The sequence below is a fragment of the Abramis brama genome (genome assembly GCF_963993115.1).
Source record: "Abramis brama genome assembly, chromosome: 7".
Lineage (NCBI taxonomy): Eukaryota > Metazoa > Chordata > Actinopteri > Cypriniformes > Leuciscidae > Abramis > Abramis brama.
In genome coordinates, this window is record NC_139969.1 from 11,260,487 (window position 1) to 11,285,484 (window position 24,998).

General features: G+C 35.9%; 4 protein-coding genes across 6 annotated transcripts in view; 2 read left to right on the forward strand and 2 right to left on the reverse strand.

Annotated features, from left to right (window-relative positions):
• cyp7b1 (cytochrome P450, family 7, subfamily B, polypeptide 1) overlaps nucleotides 1–6,721 on the reverse strand; it is a 13,141-nt gene extending 6,420 nt beyond the window's left edge. The window contains exons 1-3 of the mRNA XM_084119295.1: nucleotides 6,403–6,721; nucleotides 1,628–1,764; nucleotides 1–270 (exon numbers count right to left, since the gene is read on the reverse strand). The exon at nucleotides 1–270 is cut by the window's left edge and continues 333 nt beyond it. Of these exons, the coding sequence (XP_083975421.1) occupies nucleotides 1–270; nucleotides 1,628–1,764; nucleotides 6,403–6,479 (484 nt within the window). The 5' untranslated portion in view covers nucleotides 6,480–6,721. The remainder of the gene's footprint in view (nucleotides 271–1,627; nucleotides 1,765–6,402) is intronic.
• A 2,376-nt stretch (nucleotides 6,722–9,097) lies between these two features.
• Nucleotides 9,098–15,258, forward strand: trim55a (tripartite motif containing 55a). Of its 2 annotated transcripts, none has more exons than XM_084119300.1 (10): nucleotides 9,098–9,528; nucleotides 10,172–10,344; nucleotides 11,138–11,315; nucleotides 11,429–11,524; nucleotides 11,649–11,794; nucleotides 12,388–12,475; nucleotides 12,601–12,623; nucleotides 12,726–12,850; nucleotides 12,937–13,169; nucleotides 14,952–15,258. In XM_084119300.1, exons 1-10 carry the CDS (start codon nucleotides 9,364–9,366, stop codon nucleotides 15,030–15,032), a joined length of 1,308 nt encoding a protein of 435 aa, XP_083975426.1. In that variant the 5' UTR covers nucleotides 9,098–9,363; the 3' UTR covers nucleotides 15,033–15,258. The 2 variants fall into 2 exon arrangements, with proteins under 2 accessions (XP_083975426.1, XP_083975425.1); XM_084119299.1 differs by having other exon boundaries at nucleotides 9,196–9,528; nucleotides 11,135–11,315; nucleotides 14,952–15,256.
• An 81-nt stretch (nucleotides 15,259–15,339) lies between these two features.
• crha (corticotropin releasing hormone a) lies at nucleotides 15,340–16,805 on the reverse strand. Its single transcript, XM_084119307.1, has 2 exons — nucleotides 16,699–16,805; nucleotides 15,340–15,928 (listed from the first exon to the last, which is right to left on the reverse strand). Exon 2 carries the CDS (start codon nucleotides 15,882–15,884, stop codon nucleotides 15,468–15,470), a length of 417 nt encoding a protein of 138 aa, XP_083975433.1. The 5' UTR covers nucleotides 15,885–15,928; nucleotides 16,699–16,805; the 3' UTR covers nucleotides 15,340–15,467.
• A 1,558-nt stretch (nucleotides 16,806–18,363) lies between these two features.
• adhfe1 (alcohol dehydrogenase iron containing 1) lies at nucleotides 18,364–24,910 on the forward strand. 2 transcript variants are annotated; one of them, XM_084119297.1, is made up of 14 exons: nucleotides 18,364–18,500; nucleotides 18,922–18,971; nucleotides 19,040–19,092; nucleotides 19,388–19,441; nucleotides 19,683–19,837; nucleotides 19,965–20,161; nucleotides 20,401–20,478; nucleotides 20,668–20,773; nucleotides 21,305–21,457; nucleotides 21,590–21,688; nucleotides 21,997–22,075; nucleotides 22,684–22,780; nucleotides 23,078–23,235; nucleotides 24,312–24,910. In XM_084119297.1, exons 1-14 carry the CDS (start codon nucleotides 18,448–18,450, stop codon nucleotides 24,393–24,395), a joined length of 1,416 nt encoding a protein of 471 aa, XP_083975423.1. In that variant the 5' UTR covers nucleotides 18,364–18,447; the 3' UTR covers nucleotides 24,396–24,910. The 2 variants fall into 2 exon arrangements, with proteins under 2 accessions (XP_083975423.1, XP_083975424.1); XM_084119298.1 differs by having other exon boundaries at nucleotides 18,375–18,500; nucleotides 19,049–19,092; nucleotides 24,312–24,905.
• The last annotated feature ends 88 nt before the right edge of the window (nucleotides 24,911–24,998 follow it).

Consider the following 24,998-nt stretch of genomic DNA (forward strand, 5'->3'; position numbering starts at 1 on the left):
ACTCTTCACTGGGCAGAAAACGGTGTCGCAGGACCTGCTGCAGGTTTCCCATCATGCTGAACGTGAGCAGGTCGAGAGCAGGCCCCTGCAGCAGGGTGTAGCTCCTCTGGAGGCTGTCACTCATTCCAGGAAAGTGGCCACTCCGTACCGCTGGGAAACCGAACGTCCTGGATGCTGCGCTGTCTGAAAATGTGTGGAAATCCAACTGTTTCCCGTGTTTGATCACAGACGAGTACAGGAGAGGGTTCATTATGAATGTTATGTACCTCCCTAAAGAAACACACAAACATAGGTAGATGTCATTATATCACGACTGATTTGGATCAGAAAACATCTACCCAGAGCAAAGAAAAAATAAAAAAATTTAATCACCTAGTTCACCCAAAAATGAAAATTCTGTCATTAATTACTCACCCTCATGTCGTTCCATAGACTGCAACGTAATTGTGTAATTTCAAGGCCCAGAAAGGTAGTAAAGACATTGTAAAAAAAAATTCCTGTGACTACAGTGGTTCAACCTTAATTTTTTTTTAAAGCAACGAGAATACTTTTTTCTCAGCTCTCAGATTTCATCAAAAATATCTTAAAGGGGACATAACACACGCAGTTTTTGCCAATCTCATGTTAATCTTGAGTACCTATAGAGTAGTATTGTATCCTTCATATCGCCAAAGAGTCTATAGTTTTATCAGATTTATAAAAGACAGATACGCTGTACAGAGTCTTCCCGAAAACAGCCGAGCTCCTGGAGGTCAAGTCAAGTCAAGTCAAGTGTATTTATATAGCGCTTTTCACAATACAAGTGGAGGTGTGCCGTGTAGTGCTGCCGACAGCTTCCGTAACCGGAACAAAGCACGTTGATGGGCGTTGCTCTTCCGTGAGAAGTGCCTCATACAAGGAATTCAGCCCTTTATGATGTCATATAAGGCCATACTCGAAAAAAACTTTCCGAAACTTATAGGAATCTTGAAGGAGTGTATTTGGCACAGAAATACTCCATCATATACGTCCAACTCGTTTTTTTGAAACTTTGGCCATGTTTAGCATGACAATCCAACTCTTTAACAGTGTAAATAAGTCAGAATGCATGAAATAGCATTAGACATCTCCTTTAATCTGAGTTCTAAAAGATAAACGTTGGTCTTATGTATTTGGAACGACATGAGGGTGAGTAATTAATAACCGCATTTTCATTTTGGGGTGAACTATCCCTTTAATTGAGAAACTACTGGACCACTGAAATGAAAAACAAACAAAAAAACAGTAATTAAAAAACTAAAATAGGTGATGAATTGCAGAATCTAAAATATACACTTTGCCTTTCACATTTATAAAAACTATAACCTAAAAATGTTTATTTTAAATAAGTCCATGTTATTTGCCAGCTATCCAAATGCTATTCTGTCAACATCTTTAATGACCATATCTTTTTTATTACCATAATGTGCAAGCATGTGTTGCGCAATGACAGTGTGTCTGAGAGAAAGAGCAAAAGGAAAACTGTAACTAAAAGTTAGCAAAATATGACAAAATCTTCATTTTGTTAACATCAGAAAACGTTGTCATTTGAAAAAATGACCTAATTTGTATAAGTAATGTTAGGTAAACGTGTGTGTGTCAACTATACCTGCAATAAGTACAGTGAAAACATCTCCATGTTCCTGTTGTAGTTGTGTAAGAAACTGTAGGGAGTTTTTTCTGAATTCTAGAGCTTTCCCAAGGAATGGAATCCAGCCTTTAATCAGTGGGGGCTCACCGTCCTTCCTGTAACATGCAATGTAACAGTTGAGTTCTTTCAACAATGCCTGAAAGACTGCCATTCAACATAAAATACTATCTTAGACAAACATACAAGCTCAAACAAACTCTTCAACCCTGTTTCTCTTGATAATGTCTCTGTGGTAAAGCGGACATAATTGTGCTGAACAAAATCTTATCAGTTTATCAGTTTGTTTTTCTGCTAGTATTCTTTAAATAACAATTCCATTATTAGGATGAGAATTAAGGATTAATCAAGGATTCATTAACTGAGAATACTGTTGAATCACCACAGGGATCTACTGCTGATGTATATCTCCCCTGGCCTACTTTTCAGGGCTGACCAGAAAAGGATGGGGAGGGGCCCTTTGGGAATTCATTCTCCAAACTTCCTCCTGAGGTTGCAACTGACAAACTGAACAAGAAGCCACATTGCAGCCCATAAAGGAGTAATTTTCCACAGAGTTCAGGTTCAAAGGGTTTTAAAATGCCCCCATTATTGTTTATATTCCCTTTCATTAGTGTGTAAAATAGCTGTTTGCGAATGTAAACATTCTGCAAAGTTGTAAAGTCAAAAGTGCAGAATAATGTTATTGTCTCCCAAAAGAATTAATCGACTCAGGATGGCCTAAACAAGTCGTCTGTAATTCGAATTCCACTGCGTTACGGTTCTATGTCACTAGATAATACATTTGCATAATGCCCGTCCGCCCGCGAACAACTTGTCCTGCCTTCAAACACGTCATTTTACTGACGACTGTATAGGTTTTCTACAGAGTGTTCCAAATACATATTTTTGTGTTTTATATGGTGTAAGTTTCTGGCAAACCAGCTAACTCACATTACAGTATTACTGTTTTACTGAAATAGTTCTGCAAATCAGTTGTGGGCTCACTATCTAAAATTATGTCTATTAATGCAGACTGTCTGTTGTTCTAACTACTCTGAGTACAGATAAAGGATGGAACAAGATTTGTTTTGCAAACTTTAATGTTACATCAGTCATTCGCGTTAGTGCTCGGCTAATGTATGCACTGTTTCATACAGTTTATACAGTTCCCGCATGTGCACCGCAATTAGTTAGAAATATACACATCGGCCAAACCAACGAAAATATTCATTTTTCTCACCGGTCCATCACTACTATTCTAAAATAGATTATTTTTTAATAGATTATAAACTTTTGCCAGCCGTCTTACATTGTGATTATGAAGCAATGGTATTATCGGACCATAGCCCCTTAGTTCTTCAGATATTATTTGAAACTAAATATGACACTTTTAAATGAAGATTTGATAATAGTTTATTGGCAAATAAGACATTTGTAGAACAAACCAAAGCTCAGATAGGATTGTATTTAGAGACAGACAAAGGATAATGTTGACAGTGTTGAATGTTGAATGTTGATAACAATGACAGATGTTTCCAAATCCACAATTTGGGAGGCATTTAAAGCGTATATGCGCGGACAAATTATCTCTCATAGTGTCTCGATTAAGGAACAGTAATGAACAAAAAAGAAATTAACTGACCGAATACTAGAAATAGATCATGTGTATGCAGTCTCCCCCTCACCAGAACTGTACGAGAAGAGACTCTATCTCCAGTCAGAATTTCAATTACTCTCCACCTCAGAAACTACTGATCGTTTAATGTGGGCGAAAGCCACATTTTATGAACATGGAGAGAGAGCAGGTAAATTCCTTGCTCGGCAAATTAAAGAGACGGCAGCATCAAGACTGATAACTGAAATTAGGAAAGAAACAGGACAAACTACATCTGACCCACAAGAAATAAACAATTTTTTTTTTTTTAAATTACATCAAATTATATTCCTCAGAATCTATTAATGATCCATCGTGTATAGAGCAGTTTTCTGAATCACTTAACATTCCGTCCTTGAATATGGAAGACAGGATGTCTTGGAACAGCCACTAACTATCAATGAAATGAACCAAGCGATATCCAACATGCAATGTTCAAATCCCCAGGTCCGGACGGTTTCACAACTGAGTTTTATAAATCTTTTACAGATCAAATCTCACCATTGCTTTTAGAGGTTTTTAATGAATCACTTAGAAAGGCTGTTCTCCCATCTGTGATCTCCATGGATCAAACAGGATGGAATATTGAGAGGGGGAAAAGAACACAAAGTATCATTATACGCTGATGACCTGTTAGTTTACATCTCCAACCCCTTACAATCATTGCCAACCATCATGTCAATCTTAGATAAATTTGGGAAAATCTCAGGATACAAGATTAACTTTTCTAAGAGTGTTATACAGTATTTCCAATCAACCCCAAGGCCCAATTTGAAACACTTTCCTCTTTTCCTTTTAAAGTAGCAAACTCATTTAAATACCTAGGGATCACCATAACTAAATGTTTTTCTACCCTTTTTAAAGAAAATATTCTGAAACTGTATGCATATACCCAACACATTTTTAAGAAGTGGTCCAATCTTTTTATTTCCTTAGCAGGTCGTATTAATATGGTGAAAATGAGTATTTTGCCCAAATATTTATTTATTTTCCAGTGTATCCCAGCTTACATTAATAAGTCATTTTTTAGAAATCTTGATAGGATAGTTACCAAATTTATTTTGAATAATAAGACCCCCAGAATCAAGAAGATATATCTACAGAGGACTAAACCGGAAAGTGGGATGGGTCTGCCTCATTTCCAGTTGTATTACTGGGCATGTAAGAGCGCTCAAATTTGGCATACAGGAGGGTTCAAAAAAGGGGTTTGTCTTTCCAAAATTTGTTTATTAATAAATGCTTTCCAACATTTCAGCAGTTACAGCAGATATTTGATCTACCTAGCTCCCTTTTCTTTCTTTTTTCTACAAGCTCGCAGCTATGTTCAAAATAATTTTTCATCATTCCCTAATGAACCGTCAACCTCTCAGATGGACACACTATTTTTAAAGAATTCATTTATCAAAGGAGGAATATCCATTATATATAATAAATTATCACAGTTGGAATGTGATGTTTCATTAGAGCATGTAGGAGCAGAATGGCAGGAAGACCTGGGAATAGATATTGCAGACTGGCAATGGGAAGAAGCACAAGAATCGGTTCACTCTTCTTCTTTGTGTATTAGACATGGTTTAATACAATTCAAGATCTTACATAGACTTCATCTGTCTAAACTAAAGCTCTCTAGGATGTTCTCTTCTGTGGACCCATTATGCGATAGATGCAGTCCAAACGCCAGCATCACTAGGACATGTTTTGGAAGTGTCCTAATATTCGTAGTTATTGCATTTCAGTTTTTCAATTACTGTCAAAGGTTTTGGGAAAACCACTAGATCCAGACTATTTTTGGTGTCAGTAGTGACAATGTGGAACTGTCTAAAAAACAGTGCATTGTGCGTGGAGTTGTCACACTCTTAGCACGTAGATTGATTTATCTCAACTGGAAACAAAAAATCCACCTCACTGCTCCGCCCTGATTAGAGAAGTGATGCACCACCTTCAACTCGAAAATATTAGATTTTCCTTAAAAACGATGACTGATCATTTTTATGTAGTATGGTAGTATGGAAATATATCTTATATCATCACCTGTGTTAAAATATAAATTGTTTAAATATGTAAGAATATTACTGCACACTGTATCCGCAAAGTGAATTTTGTTGGAGTTTTTCTTTGTGCCAATGTAGAAAATTTTATAAAGAGAATGTTCCACAAAAAAAAAAAAAAAAAGAAATATACAAATCGGTTTGTTGATGAACAATTGAGCATACATACATGCATACATACATGTGCAAAGTATATTATGAGAAAATTAAAGTGTTTTTTGACCTTTAATGCATGTAAACCTGATGTAGGAGACCTCCTAAACAAAGTTAGTAACCTTTGAAATAGCATAATAGGGGCTCTTTAACATTAGAAAAGGGGGTTTAACCCCATGGTTTGGGTTACAAAATAGCAATTTCCAAATCAAGAATGAATCGTTCATCGAGTCGAATCTTTTCAATGAATCATTTAAACCAGTTCACAAAACAGGTGTTTTTCATTACTTCATGTTTTTATAAACTGAATCATGGCCATGTAGAGAATGTATGTACATATGCTACACCTACAGGTCTAAAAACAGTGGCCTTTTTTTATTTCAATAAAAGAAAACAGCACTGAAAACAACAGGTGCTGATGCCCTCAACCGACCAGTGGCCATATCGGCACGCCAGGAACAGCGCGATGACGAAATAGAATCACTGAATCGTTCGAAAGAACCGATTCTCGACGATGAGTAGAACATAACCCATTACTGGAAGGTTCAATTTCAAACTGAGGTGAACGGAGTAAACAAGAGACCAGCCTGTTGTTAATTATGCATATGGTCTTAGCAGACATTTCTTTGCCAAATTGACTTGAATTAATGACGATTGTAACGTTCAGTTTAATCTGCCTTCAGTCCAGACTAATCAGGGATGTGCTGATTTATTAAATAAGTCACTTTGATCAAAAGAAGTCTGCCTAATGATAAATACACACTCCAAATATGCAACATAATCACAACTGAACACAACGATCCATTTAAACAACGTATGTATCTGTATTACAATGAATTAAAATCGGATACATGTTACATTCTCAACCAGCAGCAAAATAGCCTAGTCAGAAAACTCACCGCCTCCGTCCACAGAACGCGCAAAACAGAAGCACGGAGATAAAGCCCAGAAAGATCGTCAATAAATAATCCAACATGATCAAAGAGCCACTGAGTGAAAAAAAATACAAGAGAGGTCCGGTTTACAAAGCACTATATGCGATTTATAATACGTATCACGTATACGTCCAGGTTTTGCGACGGTCACTTTAAAAGTGAAAGAGTGCTTATCATCATCGCACAAATTAAACATCAGAGTCCAATGAGAGATATGACATGTAATGAAGAGATAACACGCGAACACGGCGAGTGTTCAAGATTTTCAGAAAGTCACGCCCAGTGGAGGTCGCTCAAAAGAAAAGAAACAGTCTGCATGCTTGCTTTACAAAGCTTGGGTCATTTAAGCCTTTAACACACACAGAGCCATGGTTATCGATACAGCAGCATTTATATAGGCCTAATATATCCATTGCATTTACATATTTTTTCAGACAAAATCAAGACATAATCTATTTGACTCAGTCCTGCTAAAACACACACACACACAACACACACAATATGAATGACTGAATTAAATAAAAACAGTGCAACAAGTTGGATAAACAAACAGTGATATGCTCAGTTTGCAAGATGACAATAAATGTGTATATTATAAACAATAAATAAAGACTAATTTATATGATACTACATGTAGTGTGTGTGCATTAATGTTGTGGTAATATACATTCTTTTAACATGGAAATAAAGTGATTTGTATGTGTATAAATAAATAGGCGAAATATTGACTTCAATGCCCTCCATTTTCCAAGACAATTTTGAAGATATTTACATGGTTAAGATGATTACTCTGGTGCTTCTGCTGCAATCATAACTAACTTGTTTTCAAACTTTCCTATCAACCGAAATCTGGAGTGATTAAAATATTTTAATGAGCTTATACCTATAATTAATTTCATGATTCAAGAAGAGCTGAACGCTCTTAAATAATAAACAAAATGTTCTTCTGGGACCAGATGAAAATATAAACTAGATTTTGAATGGCTTATTTATTTGTATATATTTAAATCATTAATAAAAAATATTGTAACAGTAAAATAATTGTTAGTCATCTTCAAAAAGTTTGCTGAGGCCCTCTAGTGGTTAGTCTGCTGGCCTCCAGGAGCAGGGATGAGAAACACTTTTACAGGCTACATTATCACAGGGACAACCCCTTTGAAACATTTTTTTCTTTGCTCATGGAAGAAAAAAGAAAAAAACACCTTTGCAGGGTTTGAACCTATAACCTTTTTATAATCGCTTCACCACACTCCAGCAGCATGTGAGAGATCACACACAGACAGTTAATATTAGCGTATGTGTGTTGGGGAGAAAAATAAATCACCAGGTGTAGTTCCAATAGTTCCTGAAAACAGATGGATTCTTCAATACAAAATAAATATTTTTCTTCTTTCAAATGTACTCTTTCTTCTCTCAGTCTGTGACTCAGTGTGTATGAATGCCAGCAGTAAGCCCTACTGCTCCACACATAAAGGTCTCTCTGTTTGCCTGTTCTGCGGTTCATTTTTCAATGCTGCCTGAAAAAACAACAAAAAACTGGCTTTCACCATTCCCAACACTCCTTGACTGTTGCTGCTGCTTGTGACCACTATGACAGCAGAATGAGCCATTAACTCACTTAAATCAAATTGAAAAATTTCCTTCAGTTTATAATATTGAGGGCAGATCATCTATTTTAGTTATCCAGGACTTGATGGCTTTATATTTTCTTCCAGTACAGACGTCACACTCCACATCTCCAGATCCAGTGTAACACTGAGCAGGACGAGCTTGTAGTTTTGTCTTCTTGAGTTTCTCCACCACTTCAGCCAGCATGGTGTTTTTACCTAAAACAGGGGCCAGTTGCATAAACCTCTAAGACTAGTCTTACAAGTTAGACATCAATTTATTTTCTTTAAGATGGTTCATAGCTTTTTTAAATCAGTTACATAAAAACGTAGATAAGCCTACTTTGATAACGTAAACTAAGACTGACTGCCCCTGACTAACTACTGCTAGTAGGTCATACTAGAACTTAAGACACTGTCTTAACATTATGGCTATGTTTATGCAACCGGCTGCAGGTGTTGTAGTGAAGGTCTGTCTGCACTGAGGGCAGCTGTAGACTCCTAATCCTGATCCCAGCAGCCTGTAATACAGATCATACAGTAACTGTGTCCACAGGGAATGCCCACTGGATCCTTCAGTAGATCCGATCCAGACAGAACTGATCCTGAGCCAAAGAAACACTATCCTGCCAAAATTCATATTTGTCTACAAAAACAATAAAATTAAGCATAAGGGTTTGTGAGACCATAAGAACAGAAAGTCAGTCAAGTCTCCCCATAGATTTAAATTATGGTGTTCCAATTATTATCATATTTATGTAGACTAGCCTACTATGGTATTTACATGCCACTTCAATGTAACATGGTATAAGAACATGGAAGTGCCAGGGTACTTTATGTCAGTGGATCTTCTTCACATCATCATAGTAGACTTAACTCCAATTTTAACAAGAAAATCTAAAGAAAGACTATAAGAGTTTTTCTTGTTAAAATTTGACTTAACATTTAAACTTTTAAGGGAAAATATGAAAGTAGTCTGGATGACCATAGTGTGGTGGTATTCCCACGTCGCAGGCTGGTTTCCAGGGATGCGAGTGTGATAAGGGAGGTTTGCGAGCTTGTGGTCAGTGGTGGGGGTAGACAGCTGCCCGGTCTCGCGCAGTGCCGTTTTCATATATGGTCACGTAATCATGGCAACCTTTACGTACCCATGCTAAAAACAGACCAGACAAGCGCGTGGAAGAAGGTGACGGAGCGGCCTACGAGTGCCACACGGAGAGACAGTATAACAACTGGATTTCTTTTGAAAGGAAATTAAAAAAAAGAAACAGAACAACACACACCGGAGTGTGTTCGCCAAGCGCGTGCGTTCCGCGTGATGAGCGTGGGTTTGGATTATTGGTGCCCTAGAACGCGCGAGACCATGGAGAGTTTGGAGAGGCAGCTGATATGCCCCATTTGCCTTGAGATCTTCACCAAGCCGGTGGTAATCTTACCGTGCCAACACAACCTCTGCCGCAAATGTGCCAATGACATCTTTCAGGTACCACCAATACGCAAAATTAAACTTAGTTTACAATGTTTAAAAGTGTTTTGGAACATGTTATTTCATAACACAATTCAAAAACCATCTTGAGTGTGTCCAGCTGGTAGGCCTACTGGTCATAGATTGTCTTGAAACAGCTAGAAAGACTAGCTAATAGAATCCTCCCTAACATTTTCCAAAACTACCAAGCTAGATTTAAGCTAGATTTCTAGACTATAAGTTATGGGCAAAATGGGTCGATTTTATTTTTATAATACATACATTTCTAAATAACTACAAAAGAGAGCGGGAAATTTTGTTCAAGAATTAGGGTTATGACAAGAAAATTGGGATTGGGAACAAATGTAACATCCTCAAAAAGTTTAATTATAGTTAAGAGTGTAATAAGAAACAAGCTGGATTTGGTACTAAGCTATACAAAATACTTTTGAGTAAGTGCACAACTGAAATTATTATTGAATCACAAAAGAAAAAAGATTTTATTATTGTTACAGCTATTATTATTTGCTTTTTTAATCATTACCATCATAATATTTCTTCTGTCAACGTATTTAGATGTAATCCCCTGTAAGGAAAAATTTCAATAATATAAGTAAAATTTTATATATATAGAACAAAAATATTTGTGTGTATGTTTCAGGCCTCAAACCCCTACTTGCCCACACGAGGAGGTTCTTCATTGGGCTCAGGCGGCCGGTTCCGCTGCCCATCCTGTAGGCATGAAGTGGTTCTGGATAGACACGGGGTGTATGGCCTGCAGAGGAACCTGCTGGTGGAGAACATCATAGATATGTACAAACAGGAATCCAGCAGGTACACTTGCAGCTTCATTTCACCTTCTCTAATCATTTATGCTGTCTAATCATTTGGAATCCTGTTGCAACTCAGACTTTCCTCTCTGTTCTGTTCTGTTCTGTTCTATTCTATTCCAGCACATGGTCAATTGTGTGTGTGCTGGACTATATTTATAAGTAGGCCAATGTGACAGGAGCTATTTCAGACACACCTTCTGTGTTTATCAGTCCCCTCCAACCCCCAACACAGACACACACACACACACACACACACACTTTGAAACACATCAACATGAGCAACAGCAGTTAGACTTTTACTTTCTCTGTCAGTGCACTTCTCTAGCACTTCACATTTTAGTTGTACTCAGTAGGGGATGCAAACTATTAGAAATTAAACTAAACAAAAACTATATCATCACAGCTGTGATTGTGTTACTTTTATAGGGAGGGGAATATTTCATTGCTTGGAAATTTGTTTCTCTTTGTTTTTTTTGTTTTTTAATTTTCATAAGATTCTTGTTCTATACTCTATACCAGTGTTTCCCAACCCTGTTCCTGGAGGCACACCAACAGTACACATTTTGGATGTCTCCCTTATCTGACCCATATATTTCTGGTCTTGGAGTCTTTACTAACGAGCTGATGAGTTGATTCAGGTGTGTTTGATTAAGAAGAGTGCGAAAATGTTTAGTATTGGTGTGCCTCCCAGAACAGTGTTGGGGAAACACTGCTCTATACAGTCATTTATATACATTTAAACAGGTATAAAGATAGACAATTGAAGTAAAATCTCTCTGATTCTCTGTCAGCAGCAGTAAGCCTGAGCCAGATGTGAAGAATGATGAGTTGATGTGTGAGGAGCATCAAGAAGAGAAGATTAATATATACTGTGTGACCTGCTCTGTTCCCACTTGTTCATTATGTAAAGTGTTTGGGAGTCATCAGTCCTGCGAGGTTGCTCCACTCAAATCTGTCTACGAGACCCAGAAAGTGAGACTTTTTTAGTCTATTTTTCTGCTTTTCTTATTATCATCGCTCTGCACCTCTGTATTCTATATCTCATGATGATTGATGCGTTTATATTTCTGTGATTGTGTGTGCAGACAGAGTTGTCTGATGGTGTTGCTTTGTTGGTTGGCAACAATGACAGAATTCAGGGCATCATCAGTCAGCTAGAGGAAAGCTGCAGATCTGTGGAGGTCAGTGTCTGTGTGTATTATAATTATCAATGACTGATCCTTTTTTTTGTTGTGACTATGAAAACTATGATTTCTTACATTACGGTCCTAGTTATGATGCCAGTGCATATGTGTTTGTGTGTAGGAAAATGGGCGTAGGCAGAAATCTCGTGTATGTGAGTGGTTTGATCGTCTGTACGCTCTTTTGGAAGAGCGCAGAGGAGAACTCGCACTGAAGATCACTGCAGAACAGCAGGAGAAACTCAATTACATCAGTAGCCTACAGCGCAAGTACATGCACATATACACACTACACAAAAATAAAGAGTAATATAGAAGGTCACATTCGTGATGATTAATTGTTATGTACTTTATTATATAAGTATAACATTATATACCATTCAAAAGTATGGCGTGAGTAAAATAATTAATACTTTTATTCAGCAAGGATGCATAAAATTTGATCAAAAGTAACATAAAAGACCTTTATGTTACAAAAGATTTCTATTTCAAATAAATGCAGTTCTTTTGAACTTTCTGGTCATCAAAGCATCCTGACATTTTTTTTTTTTAATCAGTTTACACGAAAATGAGAGCATGATTTCTAAAGGATCATGTGACACTAGTAATAGCTACTTTGCCATTTTACCTTTTTCTGTATTTTTGATCAAATAAATGCAGCCTTGGTGAGCATAAAATACTTATTTCAAAAACAACCCCAAAATTTTGAATGGTAGATAAATAATAGATGCTCATCAAATATCCATAATTATTTTGTTGAAGTTTATCTGCTTAACTTATAATTCCTCTTTTTTCCCATACTAAGTATGTTTATGTGTGTGTGTGTTTACACAATCTGCTAATCACAGTAATCACATGTGCAGGTACAGAGAGCACTTGGATAACGCAGCCAAACTAGTGGAGACAGGAGTTCAGACAATGGAGGAATCTGAGATGGCCATCTTCCTGCAGGTCTACAAAGTTCTTTATTGCATGCTTTTTTTCTTTTTTATAATTTGGTACATATTAGAAAATAAAGCATATTTTTTCCTAAGCAATGGAGTATGAAGTCTCTAATCTAAATGTCTCTCTAACAGAATACGAAGCCTCTACTACAGAAGTAAGATTCAAATAATCACCATTATTCTGATTCTAAAAACACTTAAATTGTCAGACACTCTTGTTTTATGCCATCTAATTCATTCTGTCTCTTTCATGCCAGAATTGCAGAAGGCAGGAATGTGTCTCATTTAGAAAAGGTGGAGCGTGGATATGAGAATATGGATCATTTCACTGCAAACTTCCAGCCTGAACGAAGAGCAATACTCAGCATAGACTTTATCAGGGGTAAACTAACTCTAATCCCATCCTAAGGTGTCAGGTAAGGTTTTATTGGAATCTGTCTCTTTATAAGATATTTTTCTCTTACTTAGATGGTGACGACAATGAAGAGAATGATGATGATGAAGAATTAGCAGGTACTGCTGGTCCTGAGACCCCGCAGAGACAAACAGCTGTACCGAACCCCCCACCAATGACAACAGACTCCTCCCAAATGTCATCAAAACCCAACCAATCAGTGAAAATCAACCCGGCAGAGAACACGCCCTTATTAACGCCCACTCCAGACTCCAGTCACAACCCTTCTACAGATGCGCCAGCTCAGGTAAGGGTTTCTCCCTATTTTAATCTCATCCATATTTGTGATGCCTTGATTATTTAATAATATTATTTAGGATTGATCAGTAATGTTTGTAAGGTTAAGTCATTGTGAAAGACACAATTGGAATCTGAGGACATTATGGATCATAAAGCAGTGGCTGCTGTGTTGGGATCAGCTTACATTTTGAGATTATACCTTATGATTCAAACACATGACCCCAGACACCAAAATATGGACACTTTTCTCATTTATTCTTCATTTTTAATATATTATGGGATTTAAAATGAGTGATATTTAACTTTGTCAAATAAAGTTTCAGTGAAACATTTCTGTAAAATTCAGTGAATTATATTGTAAAATTATAATTTTGAACATGCATTGATTTCATATCTGTGTCTGAACATTAAAAAAGGCTGTATTCCAAGGAAGGAAGGCATCAATGCACGTCCGAATATAATGTTATATAAAAATCAATCAGATGAAGGTATTTCAGGAGACAGGAAGTGTCCTGTCTCCTGAAATACCTTCATCTGATTGATTTTTGAAGGCAGCATAGATGTATCCTTATATCCCACAATCCTGTGCTTTCCATTTTGTTACAGTTGAGCTAGAAAAAGAAAGATGGCATCTGAAAGTTGTGGTTGGTGGTCAGTTTGTGTGTAAGTGTACATTTTTAACCAATGTTGTCAACTTCTGATGTCATTTCTAGCAAGAAATTACTATTATAGGAATTAAATATTTGCTTAGTTATCACCAAACCTAAACTATTTTGCTGTATATCATTAGACAAGTCAGCTGCCTAAGTTTTTGGACACAGCATATGTCTTATGGCCTTATTATTTCACAATATCATTCTCATGTCCTTTGCTAAATTCAGTTACTTTTAGAATCAGAAAGAGGTTTGGCTGTAACAGTAATTGCCCTCAGAAATACAGAATTAAAGAAAACCATCCACAGCAAAATCCCCAGTGTTAAATTAACACTCCTCGGTGACATATATATATATATATATATATATATATATATATATATATGTATATGTATGTATATGTGTTAAAAATTAACACTGAAGCAGTGTTGAAGTTAATGAGATAATTAAGTGATTATTGGCCATTAGTGATGACACCTAATGTTAATAAGAATCATTGAAGGAAAGAGAAACAACAAGAACAGAAAAAAGAGAAACACAAGAACTACTGACTTCGAGCCATTACACATATATTACCAGTTGGACTTTATTTCTGTCATACATCTACACATGTTCTTATTTAGATTTAACAGAAGTTTAGATGATAATGTTTTATGGAATGTTTCGTTTCATGTCACCATTATGGTGATCAGTGTTTGCTTTAGTTGGACTCGTGACCCTTTACTATTTAATATTACTTTTTCTCTAGCTGCTCCAACTGTGTTTATAAAGCACATTTGTTGTGTACAGAATACAAACACTGTCCACTTGGGGCTGTCCATCATTAGAATGTTCCTGTGATTTAAAACATATAAGAAACAGGCTGGTATCTTCAAAATCTGAGCTGCTAGTCATCTGAGCCTTGAAGATGAAAACAGCCTGTTCCTGAGTTACGAGTGACAACTGCAAAACGCCTAAATGCCGAACTCTGACCTGCCCATTCATGACCCTTCCAGTCATTTCGAAATTATTTCATGTGACCACTGTAGATTTTTTTTTCTGACCACAAATCAATCACTATCAAACCACTTTTGTTCTGTCTGTCTCTCTTTATCTGTCTCTCCATCTCTCTTTCTCTGTCTTTCCCATACATTTAGGTAACTGCTGATTCCAGCCAGACATCTGAGGATGAACCACGCCATGTTTTCTCTTTTTCCTGGTTAAATGTGCCAAAATAAAATCAGTTGGTAACCCTGCAACATCCCAGTGACCTTCCAGAAAAACCTGTTGTTCTTCATATCTAATATTTTGTTACTTTGACAATCATAAATATAGACTACATTGAATAGCTAGATAGGAATTTGAAAAGGTAAAAACCACAACTGTTAAATATTAAATGATGACAATCTTTACTGAAGTATAACTGACTAAAATGCAAAATAAAGGATTATGAATAAGTGTATAAACATTCTCTTTTGTATATGTTAATAATGCTGTTTCTGGGGGAATACATAAAAGATAAAAAAAAGATAAAAAATGATACATTAAAAGATAGGAAAAGGCCAAACGGGATAAAAAGACACCAAACACAAAGTATTCACAAGGGTAAACCATAATCATGTGTTATATTACTTTAGAAATTGAATTAAAAACATTTTTGTGTAGTTCATTTTTTATTTTCCTAAATCGTCCATGATTTTGCGGTTGTTGCTCGCGCGCTGGGCCTGTTGTTCGGCTCGCGCCATCTGCAGCACCTCGCGCAACAGGTGAAAAGTCAGATCCAGCGAGATTGGTGGATCCTCAGACCGGCGCTCGCGTTCCACGAAGCTGTTCATGATCCCGTTACCGACACTACCGACCTTACCTCCTAACAGCCGCTGCGTGAGCTGCTGCTGAAGAGCCTCGGTTCGGGACGGGGTTCTCCGGTCGGGCGCGCGCGGGCTGTGTGCGGCGTTATCCAGTCTAGTGAAGTACTCCTCTCCCAAACGCATCAGAACCGGCAGCTGCGTGTCCGTGTGTCCGGGAGCGGACTCAGACAGCGAGACGAAGACCCAGAGAGACACCGCAGCGAGTAGTACGTGCAGCTTCATTGAGGGAAATTCCCAGGAATCTTAATAATACAGCAGGCAGTGGGCTACAATAGGCGATACAAACGTCCAGGATTTGGTTGATTATTTATATATATATATATATATATATATATATATATATATATATATATATATATATATATATATATATATATATATACATACATACATACATACATTATACACACACACATTCCTAATGTAAATAAAAAACTAATATTTTACATGGCCTACCCATGTAGCCTACATGTTCCTAAAGTAGGCTATTGCTATAGACTAGTAAAAAGTATTGTATTTCACATTTCACAAGCTTTTATTACAAGAAGTTAAGTTTGAGAATATATTTGGTATTTATTTAGTATTTTTCTTTAATGACAGCAAGCATCACTTAAGATGAAAAACTGATATGATGCATGTTCTCCAGCATAATAAATTGAGAATATTCCAAAGAGCATATTTTCAGCTTCAGTAAAAGAACATCTGACTTTCGCACACTGTAAACATGCTTTTTAATGTTTAATATAGGCTATTATTTTTCACAGTGTGATAGTTTTAAGTCATTACGTTTTCCCCCCCTCAATTCTATAGCCTTCTTTGTTTTATTTTTAGCTTTAAAACTAAAAAAAATCTCAGATTTGTAATTTTGTAAGACTTTTTGACCCCAATGTGGCTATAAGAAACTTAATTTCGATTTTTTTATTTAAAAACAATCATTTTAGTTTATTAAACAAATAGCCTATAGCACATACATAGCCTACACTTATTAGAGTTATCATGTATGTCTTTTGTAGGCGTGTGTTGAGTTCATGCTCACCTCAGGTGTTCTCCGGATGTTTGAGAGAGTTGCTGTCGGTGTAGCGCGAGCATCGCTGGGAGTTTATTTATATGACGCGAGATTATTTCAGAGATGGCAGTCACCAGAATGAGTAACGGAATAATTGGCTGCGGTTCAAGTAAGTAAAAAATTAAAATGCTCTTGGATTCCGTCCTGTGTTTACTACACTGTAGATTGACTGAAGAGGCAGTCTCCTGAATTTACCGGGGCTTTCTTAATTCGTGTTAATGAATCAATCAGATTCAACCGCAGGTAATTGAGAGACTCTGATGACGCTGAGGGATGGCAGTTTACGCTTACGTCATTCTCATAAATTTGACAAGTGTTTTTGGATTAGATTAGTGTAGTGTTTAATAACTGCTTTTTTAGTGTTTAATATATGTATATATATTTACTGACAGATTAATTATCCTATCTCAAAGTGGTTCATTTGTTAGAAAAAGTGTTCTAATAAAGTCAGTAAAACTTAAAGTAAAAAAAAAACAGCTGCTCCACACCGTACAGTTCAACAAAATGAATTAAAAGTAATTGTTGTATAAAACACTGGCAATTATAGGCTGTATAGCCTAAAGGGAGACTGACGAAAAAGTACTTCATAATAGCCTTCATAAAGTTCATAATTCATTTTGTTATTGTTGTTGTTATTTTTAATGTTTTAAAGCAAATTTAGCAGAAAAGCCTAGCCTATATTAGGCAGTAGGCACTAGGCAGTTTAAGCTCCTATTGTGACAATTTAAGTCATACAGTGACAATATGCCCTGCTATTGTGTAAAAAATATATAGGGGTTGGATGGGAGAAGATGCCCCCCTTAAGAACAATGTGGATTTACTTTTAAATTGTAACATATTTAGATATAAGTTTAGCATGTGCAGGATGATGATGCATCAGCCAGTGTGTTATTATAAGAAATAAATAGAAACATTTGCCAATTTAGTTGTAGCACAGCATATTCAAATATAGCATATATAGCAGTCAAATATTAAAAGAGGGTTAAGATGGCCCCTACTGGGGTAAGTTGTCTCCCTGGGGTAAGAAGCCCCCTGGATAAACTTTCACAGAATGTACAAATGACTTTTGGTATCATTATTATTAATATTTTTAAAGTGTAATTTATGTAAAATACTAAAACTATTGTATTTAAAATTTTATTTAGAAAATTTGGTTGATAATAATTGAATAATGGATGACAGACAAAGCATAATTCCAGTAAAAGAGATTTATCTGAAAGGTAAAATTATTCTACGAATTATATTCAGGCATATGAATATTTACTTATTTAATTGCCCATATTTTAATTGAAGATATGTCATAATAGCAACACATGCAATTTAATGATTTCACTCAACTAACCTATAGGTTTTAGTGAAAGCAAAGATGTCTGAAATGATGTAGGCTACATATAATTCATGGAAATACTGAATAATAACCCCATTATTACAATAATTATTACATTTTAAAATAACAACACTAGTAACAGCTAACCACTTGGGTCCTTCTGTGCCAATTCTGGGGGAGGGTCATCTTACCCAAGGGTCTAATTTTATCTTTTTACTTCAAAATAAAAGCTATGACTTTTATTCCACAAATACTATTTCAGACACTTGCTAACACACACAGTCATGTTTCCGCCTCATGAGCGCATACCTGTCAGCAGGTGGCGGACGTGTTTGCGGGCGCGCTAGAGGGCACGAGCCATAGACAGTATATAAACGGCACGAGCAGAAATTATGGCAGGCGGTGAGAGAGTCGCTCATCTGATGCGCCAGCTCGCGAGCGCGGCGTAAGTTTCAGTATTTCAATTCATTTCATTTCATCGTTAAAGTATTAAAGTGTGTTTTTAGTCTGTGCACTTTCATATTTCTATTTGTGTATAGGCTAAACATGTTGCCTGTAATCATTGCCCTGATAGTTGTAAACAAACCCTTAAAGTGATAGTTCACCCCCCACCATAATTAAGTCTGACACACTCAAGTTGTTACAGAGCTGCATGACTTTTTTCTTATTTGGAAAATAAGAAGATATTAGGCAGAATGACAGCATTAGTCTCCATTTAGGCCTACTTTTATTGCATTTTCTCTCTCTCGCCAGAATGGTTATTGAGTTGTCCTGGCAAGCACGTCCTTTTTGTTTTACACAGAATAAAGTAATATAGATTAGTATCTATTATCAGTAGTATTTTTTGCATGCCATATGTTTTATAGGTGCAGATGTCCCGCTCATTCTCAAGCGTATTCCCACACTTATAACCGAGGTAAGATATTTCAGAGATTTTTCTCTGAATAAATGAACAAATAATATGTGAGTGTGTTTCATGTGTAGTTTCTGCAGGTGAGGCTCATATATGTGAACGCAAAACAGACTACGCATTTGAAGTAAGCGCACAACATGCATGCATTTATTATTTATGCATTGTGGAATATAGTTTTACCACTTATTGTATAGTTTTACCACTTATTGTATAGTTTTTTTTAATACTGTTACATAATTTGCACTTATTTATAGTGAAATACTTTTCTCTTAATGAATGTCAGTCAGGCAAGTGAAGATATGTCAGATTATAATTGCGATCCTGTGACTATCCAGGAATAAAATCATAACACCATAGGTCTATAATAATAATTATTGTTATTGTGGTTATTCATTTCATTTTTTGTTGTTCTGTTTCAGATGGCTTGTTCAAATATCAGATTTGGAGCAGGAGTTACCAGAGAAATTGGCATGGTAAAGGATTTTTTTTCTGTCTTTTTTTTTTTTTTTTTTTTTTTTTTTACCCAAAAATTACAGTTGTATCATCATTTACTCACACTCAAGTTGCTAATGTATTTTTATGAACACCATTTGTAAGCATTGAACTGATTAGGTTTTATTATAGCTCATCTTATTGCTCTTTCTCTTCACTTCATGTCAGTTCTGTTTTGGATTTGTCAGTCATTGGTTGTGCTGTTTTGGCTGATTTAATCAGGATTTGCAGAACATGGGAGCACATAATGTGTGTCTGATGACAGATAAAACCCTGTCTCAGCTGCCGCCGGTTGCAGCAGTGCTGGACTCATTGACAAAACATGGAGTCAAATACAAGATCTATGAGGATGTGCGAGTAGAACCAACCGACAAAAGGTTAAAAAAAAAAAAGTGAAAGAAAATGTGCTGATTTTTGTCTGTTTTTGCTGATGACGTTATAAGTGTTTCTGATTATAAACAGAACACAGAAGTGAGTGAAAGCAACTTCTCTTTCTCTTTTCAGCTTTAAAGCAGCGATTGATTTTGCCAAAAAAGGACATTTTGATGTGTATGTTGCTGTGGGCGGGGGCTCTGTGATTGACACCTGTAAAGCAGCCAATCTCTATGCATCTCATCCAGAGGCAGAATTTCTAGACTTTGTCAATGCACCAATTGGAAAAGGAAAACCCATCACAGCCACACTGAAGCCATTCATCGCTGGTACAAAGACATACACAGAGCCAAACTTAATATTACTTTTTTTTCTTCCTTTCTGTCTCTCTCTTGTTAATGGTGACCATTTAGCATGTGCATATAACTACAGACCACAGCTGAAGAGACCAAACATTGACCACAGACCGACCTTCTATTTATTTTAAAGTAGCACTGATGTGCTGATACATTACATTGTTTTGTTTTTTTATTTACATTTTGTGTGTCTATGTTTGTGCATGTGTTAGTTCCTACTACGGCTGGAACGGGGAGTGAAACCACAGGAGTGGCGATCTTTGACTTTGAGGACATGAAGGCCAAAACTGGTTCGCAGAAACATTTTACTCATTAACATTTCGTCTCTGTTCTCGGTATACTAGATACATAATTCTGAAAGGTTGAGTATTGAGGTTTAAGATGAGATATTGGTTAAATAGGTGTAATGATAGAGGTTGAGTTCTTTGTACTGTGTTTGTTGTGTGAGTTTAACACCTTTAATGTGTGTGTCTTTTCAGGAATTGCAAATCGAGCGTTAAAGCCTACTTTAGGGATGGTGGATCCCCTACATACTCTTCACATGCCATCCAGAGTGGCAGCTAACAGTGGGTTTGACGTGCTCTGGTGTGTGTTTACATGCACACTTTATTTATTTACCATATTCATACCAAGGCAATCACTTAAAGATAAATTCCTTTAGTGTACAGCAAGAAAATGTAAGTATACTGACAAAAAGCACTGATTTGATAGTTTCTGGTTGTGCTCATTTTGTGTGATCCTGCTTTATTATATTCCCATTTGGTGCTTTTAATATTTTGAATAAAAGGAAATAACTTTTTTATACATTAACATAATTTATTCATGTGACGACAAAGCTGAATTTTCAGCATCATTACTCCAGTCTTCAGTGTCACGTGATCCTTCAGAAATCATTCTAATATGCTGATTTGGTGCTCAAGAAACATTTATTATTATCAATATAAAAAATAGTTTCTGTGGAAACAGTGCTACATTTTTTTTTTTTTTTTTAGAAATCTTTTTAACTTTAAAAAGGTCTTTACTGTCACTTGATTAGTTTAATGCATCCTTGCTGAAAAAATCTTATGTTTAGATTATGATATTCATTGTGTTTGGTTGAAATCTTTCTCTTTTTAGTCATGCATTAGAGTCATTCACTGCATTGCCGTATAACCTGAGAAGTCCCTGCCCACCCAACCCCATAAATCGCCCTGCTTACCAGGGCAGCAATCCAATCAGTGATGTCTGGGCAAGACACGCTCTCATGATCGTTGCCAAATACTTGAAACGGTATGTTGAGTGAGGTCATGTGATTATTTATGGTTTATTGAACATTTGGGTACATTTTTTTTTTTATACATTTTAAAAAGATTACATTTAAATGTAATATTGTTAAGATATGAATACGTTTGTGTGTTGTAGGGCGGTGTGTGATGCCGGAGATGTGGAGGCTCGCACCAGTATGCACCTGGCCAGTGTGTTTGCTGGAATTGGCTTTGGCAATGCAGGAGTCCATTTATGGTAATTAAATAGAACTAACATTAAATTAACATCAAAAAGTGTTGATTCTGGCAGCATCAAATCACAACACAATTAAAACACTGCTAATGGAATTGCTAGTGCTGCACTGCCATAATTTTCCATATTTGCACATATCAGAACAGAGAGCACAGGTGGACTGAATTTATTGCTGTGAGAGTTTAAAGAAAGGCATAGAGATTTTGCAGCTGTACATTGATGTGCTTCCAATAGTTCTATTTTTCTATTGATATGTATTTGTGGAAATTATCTGATAATGCCTGTTTTATTTTTATTTTTCTATGTTCAAGTCATGGAATGTCATATCCCATTGCCGGGAATGTTAAAACTCACAGGGCTAAAGGCTACAATGTGGAACATCCTATAGTGGTAAATATAAACTGCTCTACATTCAAAAGTTTGGGGTCAGTACGATTCTTTTAAATAAATTGATAAAGTGACAGTAAAGACATTTATAATGTTACAAACTATTTCTATTTCAAATAGATGTTATTCTTTTGAATTTTCTATTCTTTAAATAATGCTGAAAATATGTATGACTGTTTCCAAAATAAAAGGAAATAAGATACAATACAATACAATTAGGTAATAATAATAAATGTTTCTTTAGCACCAAATCATGATTTCTTAAGTTATGGCTGCTGAAAATTCAGTATTACCATCATAAGAATTTTTAAATATATTAAAACAGGACACTTTAATTTGTAATAACATTTTAATATTAATGTATTTTTGATAAAATAAGTGCAGCCTTGGTGAGCATAAGAGACTTAAAAAACATAAAACAAATCTTATTGACTCCAAACTTTGTAATGATAGTGTGTTTCTAGCCTAATACATGCAATATCACAATTATATATTCTGTAATACATAATAGTACTAATTCTAGAACTAACACTAGTACGTTTTTTGTTGTGATTTTGTTTGTGGCGGATTCCCATTTCACGCTATAGTTTAAATGTGCCTTTCTCTTTCAGCCTCACGGACTCTCTGTAGTTCTTACTTCACCTGCTGTTTTTGCCTTCACTGGAAAAATGTGTCCTGAGCGCCACCTGGAGGCAGCACAAATACTAGGTATCACATTTTGAAGACCAATCTTAAAATTTTCAAATATTAACACTGTAATTTGACAGTAGCTTATGAAGATTTAAAATGTAACTTTCAGAAAAGTTCAAAAGTGTATTCATTTGGGTTGCTGTATTGGAAAGTGAAATGTTTATTGTGTAAAACGGATGTGAGGTGCATTGATTATGTGTAATTCACTGTAATTTGTGGATGATTTTATAGAAAATGCTGCTTTTGAGAGCACTGTAAGATTTAATTGATGATGGATGGAGGTTTGTATTACAGATTGTGTATGTGTTTCATAAGGTACTGATTTGAGTAACATCAAAAAAGAGGATGCTGGCCGCGTGTTGGCGGACACTCTCAGGTCGTTTCTGTTTGACCTAGAAGTGGAGGACGGCTTGTCTGCAATTGGCTACACTAAAGAAGACATTCCATCTTTGGTGAAGGGCACCATCCCTCAGGTCAACAAATCATGTCACGTCCCTGTACTAAAGTGCTACAGATAATGTTTTTTGCTTAAAGCTGAAGTTCTGCTACACCCAAAATTCCCCTACACCTGAGAATAAGAGAGAAATATGGCATCTTAAAGGGCTGAGCTCCTTCAGCTAAAGCGACTGTTCATTATTATTATTATTATTATTAGGTTACACTTTATTTTAAGGTGTCCGTGTTACAGTGTAATTATACATTTAAGTACTGAGTAATAATAATTAACTACTACATGTACTTCATTAGGATTAGGAGTTGGTTTAGGGTTAATTGCATGTAATTATGCATAATTTATAGTTATTACTACAGTAACTACATGTAACGTGTAACAAGGACACTGTAAAATAGTGTGTGCACACACACACACATATATATATATATATATATAATATAATATAATATAATATATATATATATATGTGTGTGTGTATATGTATGTATGTGTGTGTATATATGTATATATGAAGACCTCCAATGCAAAAGCCTCTAAAAGCCACCTATGTCAAAAATGAGATAATAATATTGAGTGAATGCTCTCTGCACATAGTATACGTTCATCAAATACTTTCATTTTAGACTAAATCCCAGCCTTAGTTTATTCAGAAATGCTGGTACTTGGGTAGAAACTTATACATAGGAGCCTGAAAAAAATGTTAATATTAAATAAAAACGTTAGACGGACTTATAGGCTTTTGCATCTAAAGTCTTCATATACAGTACATAACATTAATATGAGATCAACAGGAAGTCCACCAATTGTCCCTCCCACATTAAATTGTATGAAGCAAAATTATGCAACGTACAGCTGCATCACTAATCCCTATTTTATTGGCCTTGCAATTTTAGCACCATAACAAAGTATTTTAAATACATTATATGGTACTTTATTCATGTTTTATAGCCCTGGCTTAAAATGCCACACTCCAAGGCATATAACATTTATGCTAGTTATTTTCATAATTATGTAAATAAAATAATTATATTATTTCATGTGTTAAAACTATCTCATGAGTAATTTACTGAGTTTGTTTTTGTGTATTTTTCACAGGAGCGGGTAACTAAACTGTCTCCTCGAGCTCACACTGAAGAAGATCTGACCGGTCTGTTTGCTGCATCCATGAAGCTCTACTGAGCTCTTGAAGGACATTTTAACACGTTGATGGTGTTCGCAGAAGCACAGCCTCAGATTAGCTGTGCTGATTTCATTATGTAAGCAGAGACACTGATCTGAACAAATTGACCTCTCTTTGAACTTTAATCCTTTCACAGAAATGTCACTGTCTTGAGCAAGAAGGATTTAAAGTGTGTTTCATATGTTGTCAACATATTTAAACATAATCATCATAGTAATCATTTTTAAACCACCCTGTATACACACACAGTACTGAGACTCTTCATTCACTGTACCTCTTAAGGCTGATTTGTTATTCAGAGTGATTTAGACGGGTTGGATTTAAATAAGTCTAATCTAAGAATCAGGATTAGACTTTCAATTGCATTTGTTTTTTTGGTTGAGTTGTTTTTTGATTGTTTTTGTTTTCCTGAATGGCCATGCAGCAAATCTGAAAGAATTCACAGAAATTCTGAAAATGAAATTCTGAAATATCAATGCATGCAATAAAATGCAAATGCAATAATACTTTTTGATGATCAGGGCTGTTTCTTGGCATATATGCAAACTAGGCAGTTGCCCAGGGGGCACCAGTTAGTGCCTCAAATGGCTTCAACACCCCAT

Bases quoted from the DNA above. Each gene is read 5' to 3' on its own strand.
- trim55a (XM_084119299.1), top strand. From the start codon at position 9,364: ATGAGCGTGGGTTTGGATTATTGGTGCCCTAGAACGCGCGAGACCATG. The intron at 10,345-11,134 runs GTACACTTGCAG...ATTCTCTGTCAG, and splicing joins TACAAACAGGAATCCAGCAG to CAGCAGTAAGCCTGAGCCAG. The intron at 11,795-12,387 runs GTACATGCACAT...TCACATGTGCAG, and splicing joins ATCAGTAGCCTACAGCGCAA to GTACAGAGAGCACTTGGATA.
- crha (XM_084119307.1), bottom strand. From the start codon at position 15,884: ATGAAGCTGCACGTACTACTCGCTGCGGTGTCTCTCTGGGTCTTCGTC.
- adhfe1 (XM_084119297.1), top strand. From the start codon at position 18,448: ATGGCAGGCGGTGAGAGAGTCGCTCATCTGATGCGCCAGCTCGCGAGC. The intron at 18,501-18,921 runs GTAAGTTTCAGT...TATGTTTTATAG, and splicing joins CGCCAGCTCGCGAGCGCGGC to GTGCAGATGTCCCGCTCATT. The intron at 19,838-19,964 runs GTTAAAAAAAAA...TTCTCTTTTCAG, and splicing joins GTAGAACCAACCGACAAAAG to CTTTAAAGCAGCGATTGATT.